Genomic DNA, 21,417 nt, shown 5'->3' with positions numbered 1-21,417 from the left:
TGGTGGCTTTTTATGGCATTCTCCTGGACCAGCTCTTGTGAGCTGGGTATTGGAGGCACCGCACTGCAGTGATTCTGATCCTATCTGCAGGTTTAGGTCCAGAGAGTAGCAGTTGAAAAGATACTCATTGGTGCCACGGTGGTTTTACATTATGGTGCACCACAAGGCACCACTTTATCACCAATGTCTTTTTACCATACGTATAAAGTTGCTAGGAATTTTGGGACAGGATGTCATCAGTATGCCAACATTCCGCTCTGCTTCTTTTATACCTCCGATTCAGGTTAGGCTGTCCACACCCTGGACCAGTGGACTGAATGAATCCCAGTAAGACCAAGGACTGTGGTTGAGTGGTTCCCATGTCAAATTATCTGTTCCAGATGGGTCACACTCCCTTGGGTGGTTTGCATCTTGAAGGTGCTCCTGGATCCGTGTGGTCTCAATGGCCAGGAGCTCCATCTATAAACCTTTGTCTGAGAGGACAATTCCTGGATTGGGATAGCTTGGCCACTGTGTGTCATATATTTGTAAGCTCAACATTATACAATACAGTGATGCATCCTAGGCGAGGCTTTTTATTGGGTTTGGTCCAGCAGCTGGGACTACTAAGGGTGCCACATTCTGCTTACCTTGCTGCTTCTACAAGAGGGCATTTAATGTGTCTGCACCTAGGTTCTGTAACTCCCTTTTACCATGAAGCGAACACAAGTATTTTGTTTCAGATGCCTGCTTAAGCCTCTTCTGCTTGCTTTTCCAATGCGTTCTTCAGCCAATAATTTATTGTGTATCACCATCCAGATGTTGGCATAAGTATTGTGTGCTTTTTTATAGGTATGTTCACATCCCAGGTCCTTTGTTTACTGTGCAATATTTAAACCTGTAAATTAATAAAAGCAGGCGGGACTGAGAGGAAGACAAGTCTGAGATACACACTAGAGCAGGCATGTCAAACATGCGGCCCTCCAGATGTTTTGGACTACAATTCCCATCTTCCCCAACCACTGGTCCTGCTAGCTAGGGATCATGGGAGTTGTAGGCCAAAACATCTGGAGGGCCGCATGTTTGACATGCCTGCACTAGAGCAAGGTTAGCGAAAAATGCAACCATCCCCACCCAGCAATGCACCTGAAGTGGATTATGAGGCTAATGTTGTGCACTACACATTATCTCCAGCTCCTACCCAGACTGGTGATTGGGAAAGGAAAGCACCTTAATGGTGGAACCAGGTAGGCACCCAAGAGTGGTGCCATCCTCTTCAGGATGGTGGCATCTCAAAACAACCAGTCTCAGCCCACAACATGCAGGCTTGGCAAAGGTTGGGCAGTGTTTACCCCACCCATCTCCACCTCTTCCTGTCATTATGCAGCTGAGGTTGTGAAGAGTGGACCTCAGCTGTTCGTACTTTAGCAACGTAGCAAGGTAATAAAAAAATACTGAACAGAAGCAAAAGTACAGAATGAACGTAGCCAAACCTAAGCCTTGAAGAGTTTGTTTCATCCACAACCGTATGGAGGGAAGGTGTACCATGTTTATTTAACCAGTTTTATATAGCATCAAAATCTCTAAGCAGTTTACATAACTATAGACAGGGGGACCTTTCTCCTGATGCACGTGTGGAGCAGCAGAACTTTTGTCAGGGCTTCAGAGTCTTGCAAACTTTGACCAGAGCCTACTGTACTGGGATAAAAGCTGCTCAATAAATCCTAAGCAGTTAACTTACAAGAAAAGGCATTTTCCAGTAGACAAACTGACCAAAGAAAGGCCTGTGAGAGTGAATAGGATGGAAATGTCTCCACTCCCACGCAAAACCTGTTAATTTGATAAAATGAGATATTACTGTTACAATACTAACAATAAGGAATCAATCAGACACACTTGTCTTTTCCTGTAACGAATGACGGAGTTAATTTAACCAATGTCAACTCTAGACTATGGTAGTTTTGAAGGTGAACGTATCACCTCAAAACAGATTTTAAACTGGGCACAGCTACTGAATTTGCACCAGAGGCTACACAAATCCACATATTTGTTATTTGTTGTAGTCTCTCATACATGTACAATTGTAGTACAACCGGGTGCAGTTCACTCGACTTCTTTCTTGCCATTTGGTCCCGCATCACAGCAATTTTGCTTTTTGCCACAGCCAATGCATCTACCACCATTCCTGATAGGAGGCAACATTGGCTGGGGAAATTAATTTAGTGTGGCAATGATATATGATCCATCGCTTGCTATGGATTTTCATTTTCTGGTTGCTATGCCCTTGTTCCAAGGCAAAATTATCCATTGAGGTCTCCCTTAAAGCTGCATTCAGAGTCCCACCAAGGCCAGTTAAGGAGCAACCGGCAATATGTGGTTTTATTCTCCCCCCCCAAGAGACAAAGTTTATTAGAAATATAGATTAATAAAAAAATGAAAACCAAAAACACATCATTCCTAACAGAACAGTTGATCCAAGCTAGGAACACCCAGAGGCCTTGATCCAGAGACGCAAAGGCATTCTCTCAGGATTCCCAGCCACCCATCCACTGTCTGTGCTTAAACAGGTGGACACGTCCCCATTGCCTAGCCTACTGCTACATTGTCTCTTCTGCCACATCATCTGCTGTGCCATAACAAAAACCTGCTCCTGCTGATTCTTTCACACAGTCCCTTTTTTCTTTCTCCTTCCCGTCCAACAGGAACATCGGTTCTGCATTCCTATTTGGTTTGATGGCAATGGCCGCTCCAGAAAAGGCAACTAGGCCCTCACTTGGCTAGGCCCATCCCTTGCTCACCTAAGTCTCTCGCAGATGGCACAATGGCGCTGGGCACTGGGCACAGGAGGAAGAGGGCAGAGGACGGGCAACTCTGGGGCACCACAAACATTCTTCCCCTTCCGCTTGCGAGCCAAAGAGCCAAGCAAAAGGGGATTCGCGTGGTACCAGAGCAGGCAGCATGCTGGCTGGGCCAGGTGGCACAGATAGGCACCCAGGCACTTTTCAAAGCAGCAAAGCCTGTGGCTTAGAGAGTGATCAAGGGAGGAGGAGGCAACAGGCACAGAAGGCTGGTTTGATGGGAAAGTGGAGAATAAACAGTACCACAGGAGAAACTTGGAGTGGTATTGGTGACTTCGGTAGAGTTTTTTTAAAAACAACAACAACACCAGCAACCTCTTTTGCTTGGGCTCCTCGGGGTGCTGCCTTTTCCTTTAGCCTCTTGCTCAGATCTCAGCATTCTTCTCCCTCAAACAGGGCATCCAGTTCAGCCAGCCGCTGCTGCAGCTTCTCCTCCAGCTCTGGACTCTGAGGCTTCTTTACCCTCCGCCCTCCTGCTGCCCTGCGACGCCTTCGGGAGTGGGCTTTGCGCTGCTTGCGAGGGAGGCCTCCCTCCTGGAATTCCATGGCCCGCTTCAGCTTGCGCTGGCTGGTGAAAATGAGCGCTCCATTGCGTTCCAGAGGCACCTCAAAGATGGTCTCAAATGACCTGCAGGGGTAGAAAGGAAGAGGTGGGACACCAGGAAAAAAGGAGACGACCTCTCAGACTCCACTAAGCCTAGCAGTATAAAAAGCATAAACAAATGCAAACTAACTACAAAACTGCTGACATTTTATAGCTGGAACGAACAATGCAACAGTTAAGGTCACCACGCTCTGCCATGATGCAGTCTGGTTTTTAAGGCATGGGTCAAAATCGGGATGTTTTGGCAACATGTGGCACACACAAGCACAAAAGAGGTTTGGAGGGTGGCAAGAATGAGAAGTCACAGAACATGTCCTGGAACCTTCATAGAAAACTCAAGACTCCAGCCCAGGGTCCCCTTCGCATTCAGAGCTTTCGGCATTCACTGCTCATGTCAAGTATTTGCTTCATCCATCTTGAGAACTCGAAACTTCTAAATTAAAAGCAGCACTTCTCAGGAAAGTAGATAAAATTCTGAGGGCTACAAGTATTAACAGGAGCAGAAATACGGTGCAGCAATGACCATGAAGTACAGCACGGGGAATGAGAGATTTATCAGTTCCAAGGGCCATAGACAAAGCATATCATAAGCCAGAGGACCACAGTTCATCCACATATTTGCATATTGCTTTCAGGATATGGGGCTGATGTTAAAACTGTATGTGGTTGGCATTTCACTTGTATTCTATTTACTGCTGGTCCAGTCAGGCTACAAAAGAACCACCAGGAGTTTGCAGTGAGATCCAGAGTGCTCTTTTGCTTGTTCCAATAGCACCAGTTTCTCTTGAAACTGCATTTCCCGTTTCAGCTGTGGTTTCGAGGCAAACCACTTAGTGCTACAGGACCAGCAGGGCCATTTCATTTCATTTCTTAAATTTGTACACCACCCTTCATCTCAGGGTGGTCCATAACATAAAAGTGCTGAAAAGTGGACCTTGGCAGCTAGATGGGCAGCTAGATGACGTGGTGATGGACAGGTAGGTTGTCCCACCTGCCTGTTAAATATGGCCCATCAGTTGCCATCAAGTTAGGATCTGACCCACTAGGTGAAAAAGGTTCTCTGCCCCTGGTTTAGGTGCAGCGACGGTCACCAAATGGGAGATCTTTAAAAGGGGATTATGAAGTTCATGGGTGATAAGGCTTATCAATGACTAGTAGTATCTCTAGGGACAGAGATAATACTGTATGCCTCTGACTACCAGCTGCCCAAGAATAGTGTTTACTTTTGGGATTGCCTTTCTCCATATCTGCCCACTCAACCACTTCAACGAGAGGAACTCGCATTGTTTACAGGTGTAACAGGATACTCATTTGGCAGTTGTATGAAATCCATCCTATAGTGCAGCAGCACCTACACATTGGAACTCCCTGCCTATTGATATCATGCAGGTGCCTTGGCTGCACTTTTTATGGCCCCTGCTTAAAGCATTTTTGTTTAGGCAAGCCTGTCTAGACCTGCAGAAGCTACGCATGTTTTCATTTGCCTTTGTTGATTTCAATCAGTTTTGAACGTTTTAAAAACACCTGTTTTTAAGTGTCTCTTATTGATAATGGGTTATTTCATTCTTTTGCAAGATGCCCTGAAATTTCATTAGAATCAATTGGTATACAAATTTTGTTACATAAAATGAATAAAAACAAACATGAGCAGAAGTGTGCTACAGAGCCCGCCAACTGCTTGCTGGCTTCCCCGAAGGCAGCAGGTTGGACTAGGTGGACCTTCAAAGGCTCAGAAAATAGGGAGAGCTTGTACCACTCTATGCCCCTGTGACCACCACTGCCCCATTACTACCCTCCCCATCCCGTTTTATGCATGTTCACAAATATATTCAGACTGAAGGAGGTAGTGCTTATCACTTGCAGATGCTGAAGACAGAATCTGCTGTTGCTGGCTTGAAATGACCGAGGGGAGAGAGAGAAGTGTGTGTGCATGTAAAAGTAATGAATGCTGGTGTCTTAGGAAAGGACAGATGCCAGCAGACTTCCTCACCTCTTCTCTGTGGGTGTGCGGTAGTTCTTGTTGGTGTAGATCTCCTCCAGGCTGAACTCTTTCTTGTTCAACCTGACACAGGAAAGAAGAGAATAGAGTTCATCACCCAGAAATGGCCTTGGCCTACGATAAAATATGTGTGTGTGCGTGTAGATATAGATATATAGGAATACTCACTTAGCCCTGCTGGGCACCAGATTGCTTTCCCTGCTACCCCGCTTTGCTCCCATGCTCTGCCCAGAAACCACCAGCTGACCTCTTAAAGCTTGCAATTCAATCTGAATCAGGCCCAATGGTTTAGCCCACTGGGTTTTTATTGCTTTCCTGAGGTCCCAAGAGTACCAGAGTCAGCACACACCCCACCAATCAAGTGGTCCCTGTCAGAGAGGCTCTGCATTTGTTCCAATTGAAAGGCAGATGATCAACTAACAAATCCTTAACATTGGTGGACAGCCCTAATTCTTTACTGGCAGGTTCAACTCAGCTAGTACTTTTAATTTTAAAATGCCCAAAACCATTCCCCCCCCCTTAGGGCGTGCCCCTTCTCTTAAAGCACTCATCTGCCCCCAGACTATATAAGACCACATCCACCTCCTTTCCAAGCACTGTGGAATCTGAATCCAGAGTTCCTAAACCACTGTCAGTCTAATTCACAAGCTACTCATCTACTTTTGCAGAAAGGCCCCCTCCATTTCACTCTAGCCCTCACCTGACGGGCCGGGGAAGCCCCATGGGAGTGAGATTTGCTTGCTGCTTGGACGGTGTCTTGCGGATCCTTATGGAGGACACCTTCCCTACGGTGTTGTCTTGGGATCCCTGCAGGTTTTAGGGAGGTTAAGAAGGATTTTGAAAGGCCACAATGGCAAAGCAAAACGGCCCTCAAACCAAGAGCAGGTACCACAGACCCCCATTCTTCACGGTGCAGCACCTCCTAATTGAGAAGCTTGAGTCAAACAGCAACTGACCTTCATCTCAACTTCTGAAAGCATCATCTGCTCCGACGTGAGCAACTCTGAGTCGACCACGTCCAAGCCAACCCCAGGCGCCCTCCGTCCATGATCGGGCGAGGGGTCCCTGCAGAGCACAGAGGAGAAACCAAGTATCGTGTATAAGTGTTAGACGTCGATGTTTCCCAGCTGACAGTTCTCCCTCTTGGGTGGAGGGGACTTTAAAAGAGGAAGGCAAGCCAGCAAAGCAATGCCACACAGCACTGAGGGTGCAAAGCATCATGGAAGTTCTGAAGCCCTGCGGGGAAAACGGAGCCTTTCTGCCTGTGCGCAGAACCAAAGGGGGAAGAGGCTCAGCCCATTTGCCTCAAGAACTAGTCAATGAAATGCCTTATTAAGAATCAGACCTCTGGTGCTTCTGGTCTGAAATCATCTCCACTGCCTGGTTTTCAGGAAAGGGGCTTTTCCAAAACTGCCACTCAAGAAGCTGTTGCTGGAGGTGCAGGGGATAGAACAATAGATCTCTGAGGATGTGCTTCCACTAGGACACAACTCCTCCACATACACAGTAGATATTTCCTCTTCAGAGTAGACCCCCTTGAAGTAAATGAAATTAACTTGGATCCATTAACTTCAATATGTCCACTCCAAGGAGGATACAGCCTCTGAGGTTTTTTTAAACAACCACCCTAGAATGGCACAAACAACCCCACAGTGCTTGCTTCTTTCTCCCTCTTGGTTTTGAATGGGAAAGGAGCAAACACTTACCTAACATGTCATTTGTGCCCTTTTATGGTGTTCAAAGGGAACAGCTCTGTTAGACTCTTCAGGGATAACAAACAGCTTGCGGGGAGGAGAATATTTTTACCTGGAATGGACAGTGTCTGGTTCACGGTGGCAGGAAGGCACATGGGAGGCGTAGGGGGAGCCATCGCAGTGGGGAACGTGCACGGAGGGACCCAGCAAGAAGTGTGCAGGGGGTGTGCTGAAAGGATACACCTCCTTGCGCAGGCAGGGCGGGGTGGGGCGGCCCAGCTCCCGGGACACTTCCAGGCTGCAGACGGTGTGGCGACGCTGTCGCAGCTGCGCAGAGAGCGAAAGGGCCACAGGGGAGGCTTGCCACAAGCGGGCATCAGGGAAGTCAGGGCAAGAATAGCTGCGTCCGAGGCGGGGCTGAGAGGCTGGGTGCCCTTTGTTCAGGCGCCACTGGCGGATAGGGGGCCGCCCGCTCACCACCGCGTCACCCATCTCCTCTTCCTCCTCCTCTTCTTCCTCCTCCTCGTGCTGGCAGCTCCTCTTCCGGGGGCGTGGTTCCGAAATGGCGATTTTCACCTCAATGTTGACTCTTTGGCGGGGTGTCCTCGGCTCGGCTGCCTCCTGCTCCTCATTCCCTGGGGGGCAGGGGGGGAGGGACGAGGGCCCTTCAGTGGACAGCACGGCTGGCTTGGACGGGGTCAGGAAGATGTCAGCAAAGGCCTCCAGCTTGGAGCGCACACTCTGGAAGACAGGGGCCAGACCCCAGTGCCGGAAACGGGAGGCAGCCGATGGACGCAATAGAGCAGAGGCTGAAGGCAGCCAGGACGGAGCTTCAGTGGACACATCTGGCAGGAAGGGAAAGGAACAACATTGTCACAAGAGGACCAAAGGCAGCCTTCCCCAAACTGTGGTCATCCAGGCTTATGGGACTACAATTTCCATCATCCTTGCCCATTAGCCACACTTGCTGGAGCTGGTGGGAGAGGTCATTCAGCAACATCTGAAGGGCCAAAGGTTTCCAATCTCTGACCTAGAGTCAAGAGTTGTCATCCCCCAACACACCGAAACTCACACACTTTGTGAAGGATACAGACATCTTCCTCTTCTGTGTTTACCTGGGAATCTTCCTCCAGCTGCTTAGCTATTGCCTTTCTTAAATTATTAACTGGTCTCAAGATTTCTGAAGATTTCTGATATTCAGCCCAGCTTGACTCTTGGCACTCCCATCTGGATGCCTCAGTCTGTGCCCCCTTCATCCAGCCCCACAAACACCTTGCCATGGGTAGGAGATGACTGCTCATTTGGCTTGGATTCAGTCCAACGTGTGAAATTTTCCTGCATTACCAAAGGGGTTTTCAGGCTCCATGGGACCAGGGATGTTCCAGTGAAGTTACACACACACACACACACACACACACACACACACACAAAATACTTGCACACCCCTGAGATGCCACTTTGCACTAAAGGACAGACTTAACAGGACACAACACCTGAATCAAGAGTTTTCCCTACCTGTTTGATTACACTGTTCTTGTGGGTCTCGAGGGGTTTGGGTGTCCCCATTTGGAGATGGTTGGTGAGGCAGCATCAGCTGATCACTCCTAATTAACCACAGAAACACAATGGGGCAGTGATAAAGCAGTCTCCTTAGCCCCTCTCCTCCCCATGCTTTGAGAAACACCCACGGGATCAAAGTTAGCATTTCTCCCAAAAGGAAAGAGACCATCACTTTACCCTCCAAGGGAGTTTGGGATGGCACAATAGGCACCAACTGTAACCCTTGAAGTGGATCGCTTCTCTTGCTGGGTGATTGGCACTATCTTTAAGGGATGGGGGAGGCACAAGCAGTTCTGTGCCTTCATTGCTTTGGGGGGGCACTCACCCACAGGGGGCTGGGGAGGTCTCCGGCTGCTCCTTGCCAACACCGGCAACCTGCCAGCAAGAAAAGACAGCTGAATCAAAATGTGGACCAAGCCACCACCATCCCACTCCTTCAACAGGTTTCTCCCTGTCCCTCCCAGCACTATTTGGTGAGGCTGCTTCCCAACCTTAACTAACCAGAGCTTGGCTCAAGGAACCAGCCTCCAAACTGGTGGCGAGGATTTGCTGATGTGCCGCCTCCAGCAGGGAGGTCTTTGTCCCCTCACTCCCATTTGCAAGGGAAGCCCCCTTCTGAAGGCGCTGCCTCTTGGCGTGCAGGCGCTCTGAAGCACGACACCGTGAGGGACACACTCTCTTGTCCCACAGTTGCTGGCGGGCATGGTCCAACTTCTCTTGAGGCTCTCGATGGGATGGAGGGTAGCCCTTAGGGGGAGACGATCTGAGGGTAGGAAGGGTAAGAAAAAAGGCAGAACGTTTTTAATCAGGTGCTCGATCCCAAAGCTGTTCCACGCCTTCCGCCTCCCTGGGGCCTCTCCTCACCTGCACACTGGACTACTTTGTGTCTTTGTTGACCAGGAAACTCTGTCTTCATTCACAGCTGCTGACTGGGGGGGATTTGCGCAGGGAGATGTGTCAGGTCTTTGGGGAGGAGAGCCCGCTTGTGGATCATTCTGGGCAAAGAGAGGCGCACACCAAGTTTCAAAGAGCTTAAGGATAATGAGGGTCAGGGGCCTCCTTTCCCCTTTCCCCCCACCTTCCATGTGTATGTTTACTCAGGAATCGACTAATGGGGACAAAGCATCCTTCAGTGTCCTTAATCCAGGTGGCTTGACTCCTCCATCACAATGCAAGAGGTACACTATAGGTCACAATTCTCCGGGTCTGGTAGTGCAAAGCACCCTGGGAGTTGCAATGCACAGTGGGAAAACCAGTGTTTTTTGTTAGGAGGTTCTCAAGGGTACGCAGTGCCGGAAACTCTTTTTTGTTGTTTTTAAAAAGTGTGGCACTTACTGTAACAACTTCATGGTGAGTAAAGTAAAGGTAAAGGGACCCCTGACCATTAGGTCCAGTCGTGACCGACTCTGGGGTTGCGCGCTCATCTCGCATTATTGGCCAAGGGAGCCGGCGTATAGCTTCCAGGTCATGTGGCCAGCATGACAAAGCCGCTTCTGGCAAACCAGAGCAGCACATGGAAACGCCGTTTACCTTCCCGCTGTAGCGGTTCCTATTTATCTACTTGCATTTTGACGTGCTTTCGAACTGCTAGGTTGGCAGGAGCTGGGACCAAGCAACGGGAGCTCACCCCGTCACAGGGATTCGAACCGCTGACCTTCTGATCAGCAAGCCCTAGGCTCAGTGGTTTAACCACAGCGCCACCTGGGATCAGCACTGGGGAAAACTATGGAACTGGGGCCTTGAGACCTGTTCAACCAGATTTCATACAGCCCATTAGGAATCCTCTCATGCCCCCTGCAACCCAGCCCCTGCACTGTGGCATCCTCACAAGCATTTGGGCTGTTGAAAAGTCCTCCAGGTTGACAGCCAGCATCTTCCGCTGCTGCTTCTCCATGGGAGAGGCCACCCGCCACAAGGTCTCTCCCGCCGCGCCGCAAACTTCCCCGTTCGGTTCCACCATTTGGGGCAACCCCTGTTGAAGCCGCTGCCTCTTGCTGGGTGACAACTCGGCATCGCCACATGGAAGGGGGCATGCCCCCCCGGTCTCGAGGGGTTTCTGGAGTAGGGCTGAGGATTCCTGCTCCTCAGATGAAGGCCTGGAAACATTGGAGGACACAGAGAGAATGTCACAGCGGTGACACAATTTCTGTCTCGCCTCTCCCACAGTTTGACAGGGAGGAGAGCCACTCTTCTCTCACCTGTAGATGAGGATCTTTCGCCGTCTGATCTGCCTCTCCAAGTGTGACATTGGCTGAGGGTTCCCCTCAGATGTTCGTTCAAGGAGGGGCCACTCCATGGCCTGTCTAAGAAGGGAGACACCCCACCCCTTCCTGGCATCAGGAAGGTGGCCGCCCCAGAACAGCCCACAGGGTCTTCATTCTTCACTTCTCTGCTTCAGAAAAGAAAGAAAACCAGAATTAAAATGTCTGCATTCCTATGGTCCTCAGATATATTTCTGCCTTTTAAAGCCAAATGCTACTTTAATCCAGATTAACCTGGAATGTGTAACACCACACCCAGATTGTCAAAACCTCCTGCGCAGATGACAAATCACAATTCTCTTTACTAGCTGCAGAAAACTTCACATTTACTTCTGAACAAAGCAAACGATGGTAAAGAGGGAAATCCTGTTCTTGTCTACGCAGAAGTAGGCCTCTCTCCCCTGGGTTCAATAGGACTTCCTCCCAGCTAAGCGTGTGTAAGCATTGAACCCCACGTGGGTCAGGGGAGTACACAGCCTGACTAAAAAACCCTAGCAATGCTACCCCCTCCTTTCTGAAGGACCAGCAGGCTCAAACATGCATCCCTCCAATGGCACTGAACAAGACACAGAGGCCAGCATGGGAGCTTACTGTATTAGGTTTCCCCTCAGAGAGGGTAATTATAAATCATTAGGAGCAATGCAAATAGTACATTAGCAACAACCAAAAAAATGCCCTTCCTTCACAGAGACTCTCCAGGGCTACAAAACTAGAAGCTCAGGTAGGAAGGGAAAACTTCTCCATGGAAGACAATGTGTTGCTTCTGCAGATCCCTCCACCCAGTGAGATTGGCAAAACCAAGTAGGCACTTGCCAAATGGGGGACAGCAAATTAAAGGTGGGGGCTAGAAACAGAAGCACCACAAAGGTATGTACTAACAGCAAGCAAGGCAGAAGGAAATGCAAGCTGGAAAACACACTCCACGGCTTTTAAAAGGGCTCAACAGAACAGGAAGAGGGAACCTGTTGCCCTGCACTGGTGTTGGTCTACAGTACATAGAATTGTAATTGGAAGGGACCACAGGCGTCATCTAGTGTAACCCCCTACCATGGAGGAATCTTTTCGCCCAACATGGGGCTCAAACCCACAACCCTGAGATTAAAAGTCTCCTACTCTACCAACTGGCCTTGCTGGCAAGAGCTAATGGCAGTTGGGAGTCCAACATCATGTTCAGGGACATAGGTTGCCCAACTTTGCAACACAGATACACACTAAAGGCAGACCAACGTTTTAGTGGATTTACATTTCCGCACATGACAGGAGCCTTGCTCAGACATTCGCCTTGTCTGTTACCTTCCTCACATTTGACATCTCATTACGGATTATTCTCAAAATTTACCCCAGGCAAGAAAAGGTCCAGCAAGACTGTGGGATGAAGGGTAGGCAATGCCAAGTAATGCCGGGTGATAAAACTCAAGCCAATGAAAACGTCCCAAGTCATGGCAAGATGAAACAAATAAGAGGCAAGCAACCAAGTGAGCAGAGGGTAGGTGATTTTGCTGGGGCTACTGCCAGTGGCAATATTAGGCTGTCTCAGACTATATTTTCCCAGTAGAGTCCTGGACTAACCAGCTTGGACAGCTGCTTCCTTCAGCAAAGACACTGTGATCTCTACCATCCAATATTTTCCTCCCAGGAGTCCGTATTTTAATATTTATTAGGTATTAGCAGCATTTATGGGGGTTTTAAAAATCCACTGATCTTTGTATTTCCGGTTCTGCAGCATAATTATTCCCTGGGTCTCCTTAACTACCGGTATGGAAGAAGATTGGTGGGTGTGATGCCACTGACAAAGATGGCAGGCAAAGATGGGAGTTCTGTCCCTTGGACATAGAGGTACAATGTAAACAGCAATCCTCCTCAAAACTTGATCAGCAAAGATCACAAGGAATGCTTGTGATCTTTGCTGATCAAATTTTGGCTCTGAACAAGAAAGGACTCTACTTCACTATCAGAGAATGAGGGTAAAGGATACCTTAACTGAAAAAGAAACTATAGGTCCCAGCTTGGTTCCAAAAGCCTTAAAACTATCCAAAGAAGAATAAGACCTCCTGACCGAAATTAATCAAATCATAGCTAAAACGCATGAGGATTTGCTTCTAAATGGGATGCAAAAATAAAACCATTAGAGGCTAGCATTGTTTATCTGACAGCCTAAATGGCAGATACCTGCAAATGAGGTCATGAATATGGGCATTGAACATCAAAGCAGCCTAAACTGACTTCAAAGAAAACATTCAGAACATGATCAAAGACTTAAGCACTGAAAATTTCTCCTCAAAAGGGGTTTTATTGGGTTTTCAGACAAGTGGAAAGGTTAAAAGTCAATAGTTTTCAGAAGGGTTTTGGGTTTGATGGGGAAATTTATGAAGCATACCGTACATGAAATTGTAAAAACTGAGGGAGGAATGCTGAAATACTATTGTAACTGCTCTAATTTTTCAAACAATTTTTATCATAGCAGATGGTAACTAACATTATATTACTAAAGTCACAGGGGTCTGGGCTCATCAATAAAGGGTATTTGCAGAATTAAACCATATTCTGACTCTCTTTTTTGTATTACAGCAAATTCATTTAAAATAAATTAATTGCAATATTTTTGCACCAAAATAATGTTTTCATGGAAATTAAGCACTACTCTGTTACAAAACACATTAACTCGAAACAACTGACAAGAGGTATTAAAACAATTTTGAACAAAACCATTCTATTCCATCTAAACCATGGAAAAGGAACACAAATGTGAAGGATCGCCAGAGATACCAAAATAATAGTTTTATTTGAGCTTCTGTATACCCTGTTTGTTAGGGACATGGGTGGCGCTGTGGTCTAAACCACACAGCTTAGGGCTTGCCAATGAGAAGGTCAGTGGTTTTAATCTCCACGAAGGGGTGAGCTCCTGCTGCTCGGTCCCTGCTCCTGCCCACCTAGCAGTTCAAAAGCACATCAAAGTGCAAACAGATAAATAGGTACCGCTCCAGCAGCAAGGTAAACAGCGTTTCTGTGCGCTGCTCTGGTTTGCCAGAAGCGGCTTAGTCATGCTGGCCACATGACCACTGCGGACAAATGTTGGCTCCCTCGGCCAGTAAAGCAAGAAGAGCGCCGCAACCCCAGAGTTATTTGCGACTGGACGGTCAGGGGTCCCTTTACCTTTACCACCGTTTGGTTTATTGTTATTCATTATTTGTTTGTATTATAATATATATATATTTGTACAGTACAGTATTGTGTAATATTTGTATTATGAAATAATATGAGCATGCGGCATCCAGAAAGTATAAAACAATGCAGCTACATAAGAATATGAATCATTGCCAAAATATAATATTAATTGTCCTTGACTTTTCCTGCCACACTTGCCATCCCCTCATGCCACACCCTTTGATAACCACACACACACATATTAAAAACCTATGGAAGTGGAGACACCATCCTACCTGCTCCTGCCCCTTACCATCCCTGGCGATGGACCCTTGGTGAGTACACCAGATGAGCATGTGGGGCATGTGGAATAAGGGAAACCATAACCTAGGGTTGCACCCGACCCAATGATATTTCCCAGAACTGGATTTCAGTGGCAATTCTAGAATGCTGGAGGAAAGGGGTCTGCCGTCTATTCAGGATCCCTTCCCCCCACCCCACCCCTGCTTCGCAGCCTAGGCTCACCCCACACATAGGTAAGCACGGGCACCGTCAGGCCCCTCTTTCTCTTGGGAGTCACCTCCTAACTATCCCCACCGCCTCAAGATCCGTCCCTTTTAGCTCTCCCGCCGATTCCTCCCTCACTGACCTAAAAGGGCCGGCTACAGACGAGGCGGCGGTGTGAGGAGGAAAAGTTTGCCTCCGATGACCTGTCGGCTCCTCATCCGCGCCCCCCCCCCCCCGGTGCCCCGTGCTCTGCCCTAGGCAGGGTCAGCACCGCTCCCTGGCGGGAGGAAAAGGCGAGCAGAGGCGGAGGCTGCAACTCCTTCTCCTCCTCCGAGGGAGAGCTACAGCGTCAGGAAGAGGATGCGCCGGGTGGATAGTTCCTCCGCGCACCCCTAACCGACGCCGGGTGAAGTGTGGGGCTGGACGGTGCCCACCTCTGACCCCTCAGACGCCTCCTCCGGATCCTTCCGCCCTTCTCCCCACCCCACAAAAAACCCTCCAATTTCATGGGACCTCCAATTTCATGGGGGTCCCCTCCGCCCCAAATATCTGGCCCCCACGTGGTGGCCTTTTGCTCCTTCCACCCCCTCTCGATCCTCCCCACAAGTTGCCCCCTCCCCGCCCCCCGTCTCCTCCTTCGCCCGAGCCCCGCAATCCGCCAGGCGCGCCCGACTCGGCACCGGCCGGCCACCGGACCCGGGAGCGGCGCCCCCCTCGCCCGTCCCATCCAGGTCTCACCTCCGCCGCCTCCCTCCCTTCCTCGGGCTTCTCGCCTGCCTCAAGCAAACAAACTGATAAGCACCCGCATCTCAATTTGGAAAAAAATAAAATAAATAAAACTACTCCACACGCTCGACCCCGCCTTTACCTCCTCCTCTCTCCAACTCACCAGCTCTTCCTCCTCCCCTCGCCCTTCTTCAAGCAGCCGCTGGACAGAGCCCGGGCCGTCTCCACATACAGCCCACCCAATGGCCATGCGTCTTGTAAATGGTCCCAACCAATGGGCGCGCGGTTTCTTTACCGGCGTCTGGTAACTACAGCGCCGCCATCGCTGTTCAGGGCAACAACAACAAAAAGTTGGTTGTAGACTTTTTGAGTTTGTGTTGCAAAAAAAAGCGGTGCGGCCGCCTTTTTCGCTAAAAGGCGTCAGCGCCGCTGAAGTCAGCAGGTCCGCCATCTCAAGAAAGGGCAGGGAATGAGAAGAAAATAGGAAGGAAAACGTACAGGGCGGTAGCCATTTTGGGTGAGGGCAGAGTCTGGTTGGCGCCGTTAAGACGCCGCCATTTGAGGGGAAGACCAGAAATTCAGGCTTTAAAGGAGCCGTGTTTCCATTTTCCAGTTGGATGCGATGAAATAAAAAATAGTAAGTTTCCTTGGTTCCTTCCTTTCGGGAGGTCGTTTCGTCATACACGCGGTTTCTGAGGGAGGTTTCTGTATTAGATTAGAATTATAGAATTATATAGCTGGAAGAGACCCCAAGGGTCATCCAGTTGAACCCCCTGCAATGCAGGACTAAGTTCGTTTTAAGGCAGTGCAAAACACCACACACACACAAAGACTAGTTTAATATGTTATTATTATTTATTACATTTCTATACCACCCTTCATCCGAGGGTCACATGGTGGTTTGCAACATAAAAACACAAAAATACATAACATAGTAGCAAACAAAACAATACTGCCTCCAACACACACACAGTTTAAAGGGCCATACTGTATATTGTTTAATTAGCCAAAAGCCTAGGAGAAGAGGAATTTTTGCCTGGAGGAAAAACATTTGTGTTCATAATTTTTAAACAATGCTGAGGTATGAAGTGCTCACCATCTTGCCAGTTCATTCCCTCCACACTCCTAGGCATGTCTGCTCAGAACTAGGCACTTCTGTGCCAAAGGAGACCACTAAGACAGAATGATCTTTGCCAAGGAATCAGACTGACCAGGATCTGTGCATATTCCCCCTCATCTTTCTCTGAAAGTAGTAAAGGTAAAGGTAAAGGGACCCCTGACCATTAGGTCCAGTTGTGACCGACTCTGGGGTTGCGCGCTCATCTCGCATTATTGGCCGAGGGAGCCAGCGTATAGCTTCCAGGTCATGTGGCCAGCATGACAAAGCCGCTTCTGGCAAACCAAAGCAGCACATTTACCTTCCCGCTATAGCGGTTCCTATTTATCTACTTGCATTTTGATGTGCTTTCGAACTGCTAGGTTGGCAGGAGCTGGGGCCAAGCAACGGGAGCTCACCCCGTCACAGGGATTCGAACCATCAACCTTCTGATCAGCAAGCCCTAGGCTCAGTGGTTTAACCACAGCGCCACCTGGGTCCCTTTCAGACTGACCAGGATCTGTGCATATTCCCCCTCATCTCTCTCTGAAAGTAGTAGTGATCAGTAAAGGTGTACTCCTTACCCCCACTTACCTCATGGAGTAGACATGGTAGGGATTGCCAGCTTAGCTGGCGATGGGTGGGCCCGGCTATCCCATGCAGACCTGGCCAGAGTCCCTCTGACTGGAATGAATCCAGTCAGTGAATGAATCTAACCCAGTTTATTTTAGGTTAGAAAACTCAGGGGGAGGAAACTGATTTAATCTAGATCCATTTCAACCTGAGTTTCAGCCAGGTTTCAGCACAAACTGCTTCCAACAGAAGCAGTTTCCAGGCCCCATTCAAAGTGCTGGTTTTGACCTATAAAGCCTTAAATGGCTCCTGACCACAATACCTCAAGGGTTGACTCTCCCCATATGAACCACCCAGCAGCACCCTGCAATCATCCTCTGAGGTCCTTAGCGTGTGCCTCCTCCAGAAGAAGGTGGCAATACTGTATGAGAATGGGCCCTTTTGCAAGGAGGTTTGAATGGCGCCTTCATTATATACACCTTCAGGTGCCAGGTGAAGGCAACCAGGCCTTGGGCTGATTAACATCATATACTCTTTTAAATGTGTTTGTGGGGTGGGGTGAAGGGGAGTTATTAGTTTGTGGTCTTGTCCTTTTTGTAACATATTTTGTGCTTCATCTTGCATTTTTATGTTTTGAACCACCCTGAGATCAAAGGATAAAGGGTGGTATACAAATTTCATAACTAAATAAGAATAATTATATCCCTTAGCAAATCTCTGCCCTACACTCGCCCTTTTTATTGGACGAAGCCTTGCCCGAATGAAGGTACCATTCAATTCTCCCATCTGACCCCTTCCCAGACGTTGTTGGACTGCAATTCCCATCATCCCTTGCCATTTGCTATGCTGGCTGAAGCTGATGGGAGTTGGAGTCTATCAGCCCCCGGCGCTCACAAGCGTTGGCTACACCGCTTTTTCGGTTCTAAATGACAGCTGCTTCCGCCCCCCTTCATCTCTAGGATTCGCCCGTCCTCTCCCCTCAGGATCAATGGGCTTACAGTATTTCCACCCAGACCTTTTCTTTTAAATGTCACCCGCTTGGGGAAACTACGCCTCCCAGGATGCCGCGCAGAGCCAGCCCTCTTCCTCACCGTGCCTTGCGCTGCGTCGGCTGAGTGGGACAGTGCGCGCCAAGCGCGGCGCTCGTTCAGGCTGCCCCTCGCGCGCCTTACGCCGCCCTCGCCCGCTTGCTGCCCCTGCTATGGCCGCAGGGGCTCCCTCGGCTGCTCCTGCCCGCAGCCACCCTCGGTGGCTTGGAGGCCCTGCTGACGGCTCCGTGTACCTCCTCCTGCCCGTCCCTGCTGGAAGTGCCCTGGTGCTAACACCAGGTGAGCATGTGGGGAGTATGGACGGAGGGTTTGCTCGGAAACCGGGGCTAAACCTGACCCAGGGATCTGCCCTAGAATAGTATTTTTAGCCAGGTCTAAAGTTTGGATCTTGAAATGTCTACCTACATGTTAGAAAGTGGGAGATGGACTCGTGTTTATGGGCGTGCAAGGGATAGATGAAACTGAAGCAGTAGGTTTCCTGAGTAACACTGCAAGCCTAACCCCATTTACCCGGAAGTAAGCACCACTTAATTCCATAGGCCTTAATACTGAGTAGGCATGGTTAGGAGACTGCTGCAAACCCCACAAAAACTGTTAACACTGTTTCTCTCTTCCTATGGATGCAGCCTACATATTTCTTAACCCAGGGGCTTCTTGGTTTTTGTGGTAGATATCACACCATCTTCCTGTGCATTTTTTCTTTCCAAGATGTTTTTCAGAGGGATTCCTCATCTTGCAGCGCTTAACCCAGGGATGGGGAAACCTGTGGCCCGCCAGATGTTATTGGATTCCAATCAGCCCAACCAACATGGCCAATGGCCAGGGATGATGGATGTTGTGGCCGAGTAGCATCGGGTGGGCCAAAAGCTTCTCCATTCCTGCCTTATTCTGCCTCTCACACTACCTGAGTCTGTGCACAAGCAGAACCATGGTGGAGGGTGGGTGCAAAATTGTGCCCAGGTTGACACCTGCCCGCCCTCCCATCGAGCCACTGAATGTGTGTGGATTGGTTATGTTTCAAAACCAAGTGCTTAATTTGGTGATCAAGCCTCTTTTCTGTCTGCAGCAGATGGAGCAAATTCTGCCTGGATTCTGTCTCTCCCTGCAGAGAGCAAGAACAAAGTGGAAAACCCACAGGAAGATGGTGCACAGCCACATCCCATTTCCTCAAGCAGCTCCAGCGGAAGTGGAAATAAGGTGCTACAGAAAGGAGGCTCTGCGAAAGACCAGTCGACTTCTTGTAAAGGGGACTTGAAGAACCCTACGCAGGCCTTGTGTGGCAAAACAAAATCCTACAAATGCCCCGACTGCGGGAAAAATTACCGCAGGAGCACAGACCTCTTGAGGCACCAGAGGACCCACACGGGAGAAAGGCCTTATCTGTGCCTGGACTGTGGGAAGAGCTTCAGTCGGAGTTCAATCCTCCTGGAGCACCAGAGAATTCATACGGGTGAGAAGCCATACAAGTGCAGCCACTGTGGGCAAGGATTTAGCCAGAGCTCCAACTGTAAGCAGCATGAGAGGACTCATGGGAAGGAGAAAAGGAGCAACCCAATACACTGGGGATCAACTTGGCAAAGGACAGAGGTTCAGAGGTGTGGGCCTAAAAGCCTGAAAATAATTGATGAAGGTGCAAGAGCTGAGCTCGGACTCGGATCTCAGTCTCCAGGGGGAAGTTCCTCATGGAGCTCAAAGATGGTGATGAAGTATCAGAAAAGCCATAGCATGGAGAAGCCCTACAGGTGCCCCGAGTGCGGGAAATGCTTTGCACGCAGCACAGATTTCATCCGGCACCACATTACCCACACAGGAGAAAAGCCCTACACCTGTGTGAAATGTGGCAAGAGTTTTACGCGCAGCTCGGTCCTCATTGAGCACCAGCGAATACACACGGGAGAGAGGCCCTACAAGTGTCGGCTGTGCGGAAAGGGCTTCAGTCAGAATTCCAACCGTAACCAACATGAGACAATCCACCAGGCTAAGAAATCTCCTGACACTTCCTGAGTGGCAGTGGAACTTAGTACCGGGGTGTGGGACTCACTAGAGCAGGCATCCCCAAACTGCGGCCCTCCAGATGTTTTGGCCTACAACTCCCATGATCCCTAGCTAACAGGACCAGTGGTCAGGGATGATGGGAATTGTAGTCCAAAACATCTGGAGGGCCGAAGTTCGGGGATGCCTGCACTAGACCATAAAGAATCCACTTGGGGAGAAGGCCTGAAGCGTGAGTCCAGGGGGGTACAGATGTCACAAGGCAAATTTGAAGCTACTGTGTGTTAGAATCCAAAATGGAGAGGGAAAGTCCAAGGCTGCAAGTTTATGCCCACTTACTTGGGGGTAAGCCCCACTGAATTAAATGGGACTTACTTCTGAGTAGACATGGGTATGATTGCAGCACTCAAGTGGTACAGGGGCTTATTTTTATATGAGGTGATTTGACAACAAAAGGTTCTTGCTGCAGAAATCATGAGGAAAACACATGTATCTATGAAAAACCTTATTATTGACACTGAAAGGAAATAAATTAATTTTATTTGTTGCAAATTATAATATTCTTGTTAATTGTTCTGTGCATCCCAAATGTAAATTCCACTATGTTCAGTGGAATGAGTGCCAGATTTAGGATGGTGCAGACGGTTCCCACACAGGGTGCCAAGCCAAGGGGGAGAAAATAATGAGAAGAATCATTTGGGGGTACCAAATTTTGGCCTCACACAGGTGGCCATATTACAAAGATTACCAAAATCCACCCCGGTGGAACTTACAGTACTTCTTCCATTCAGAAGTAAGTTCCACCAGGTAAATGGGCACAAGAGAGCTGCTTGTTAGAAAACCATTATAATTTAAATAAAAGAAAGAATAAAGGAAAAGAAAATAGTACCAGCAGGTGATCTTTTTCTTTCCCATATAGTGATAAGTAGTAATAACTGTGCTGGTACTTACCGTAACTATATTCCAAAATATACTGAGAGTGTACAGCCTGGTCATATTTCATACAATCTACAGAAAACTGCAAGAAAGTAGCTTTGGTTTCATCACATGGTTGTTGTTTTTAGAGTAGTGTAGTAGAAGCATTTGCTTGATTAGTTTGGACAAAACTTGTCTTGCATTTCCTGGCCAGACACACAATTACTGCAGCATTTTTTCCCCTTTTCACATCAGTGAATTTGTTCCCTCTTTCACTATACATGTCTTGCTAATTTTTGTTCTCTAATTTATTTTAATGAAAGCTAAATTTGCTTATTCCATGGTCCTGGAAATAAAAGTGCCTTTGAGCAAATGCACACCACCCCAATCTCTGGGCGGTGTGAAATTCCAGGGGTTCCAGGTGCTTAGCAAGGGTTTGTGTTTCCTTAGGGAATAAGGC

General features: G+C 48.6%; 2 protein-coding genes across 15 annotated transcripts; one reads left to right on the top strand and one right to left on the bottom strand.

Annotated features, from left to right (window-relative positions):
* Window positions 1-1,508: 1,508 nt before the first annotated feature.
* PRR14 (proline rich 14) lies at window positions 1,509-15,529 on the bottom strand. Of its 12 annotated transcripts, none has more exons than XM_035135246.3 (12): window positions 15,345-15,529; window positions 10,893-11,086; window positions 10,523-10,790; window positions 9,559-9,689; window positions 9,196-9,457; window positions 9,020-9,069; window positions 8,650-8,738; window positions 7,247-7,979; window positions 6,397-6,505; window positions 6,141-6,247; window positions 5,432-5,503; window positions 1,509-3,465 (listed from the first exon to the last, which is right to left on the bottom strand). In XM_035135246.3, exons 2-12 carry the CDS (start codon window positions 10,988-10,990, stop codon window positions 3,210-3,212), a joined length of 2,175 nt encoding a protein of 724 aa, XP_034991137.3. In that variant the 5' UTR covers window positions 10,991-11,086; window positions 15,345-15,529; the 3' UTR covers window positions 1,509-3,209. The 12 variants fall into 12 exon arrangements, with proteins under 12 accessions (XP_034991137.3, XP_034991140.3, XP_034991138.3 ...); XM_035135249.3 differs by having other exon boundaries at window positions 10,893-11,083; XM_035135247.3 differs by having other exon boundaries at window positions 15,475-15,529.
* Window positions 15,530-17,862: 2,333 nt separating this feature from the next.
* On the top strand, window positions 17,863-20,597 carry ZNF768 (zinc finger protein 768). Of its 3 annotated transcripts, none has more exons than XM_035135272.3 (2): window positions 17,863-18,329; window positions 19,120-20,597. In XM_035135272.3, the coding sequence occupies exons 1-2, from the start codon at window positions 18,029-18,031 to the stop codon at window positions 20,052-20,054; spliced, it is 1,236 nt and encodes a 411-aa protein (XP_034991163.3). In that variant the 5' UTR covers window positions 17,863-18,028; the 3' UTR covers window positions 20,055-20,597. The 3 variants fall into 3 exon arrangements, with proteins under 3 accessions (XP_034991163.3, XP_088511537.1, XP_060137692.2); XM_088655411.1 differs by having other exon boundaries at window positions 18,102-18,329; window positions 19,159-20,597; XM_060281709.2 differs by having other exon boundaries at window positions 18,102-18,329; window positions 19,117-20,597.
* The last annotated feature ends 820 nt before the right edge of the window (window positions 20,598-21,417 follow it).

Source organism: Zootoca vivipara, chromosome 12 (assembly GCF_965207765.1).
Source record: "Zootoca vivipara chromosome 12, rZooViv2.hap1.1, whole genome shotgun sequence".
Classification (NCBI taxonomy): domain Eukaryota; kingdom Metazoa; phylum Chordata; class Lepidosauria; order Squamata; family Lacertidae; genus Zootoca; species Zootoca vivipara.
This window is presented reverse-complemented; position numbering and strand designations above follow the sequence as displayed.

Excerpts from the sequence above, each read along its gene's own strand:
- ZNF768 (XM_035135272.3), top strand. The coding sequence starts at position 18,029 with ATGTCACCCGCTTGGGGAAACTACGCCTCCCAGGATGCCGCGCAGAGC. Across the intron at positions 18,330-19,119 it reads TGCCCTGGTGCTAACACCAG|ATGGAGCAAATTCTGCCTGG; the intron begins GTGAGCATGTGG and ends TGTCTGCAGCAG.
- PRR14 (XM_035135246.3), bottom strand. The coding sequence starts at position 10,990 with ATGGAGTGGCCCCTCCTTGAACGAACATCTGAGGGGAACCCTCAGCCA. Across the intron at positions 9,690-10,522 it reads TTTCAACAGCCCAAATGCTT|AATGATCCACAAGCGGGCTC; the intron begins GTGAGGATGCCA and ends CTCTTTGCCCAG. Across the intron at positions 8,739-9,019 it reads ACCTCCCCAGCCCCCTGTGG|GAGTGATCAGCTGATGCTGC; the intron begins GTGAGTGCCCCC and ends GTGGTTAATTAG.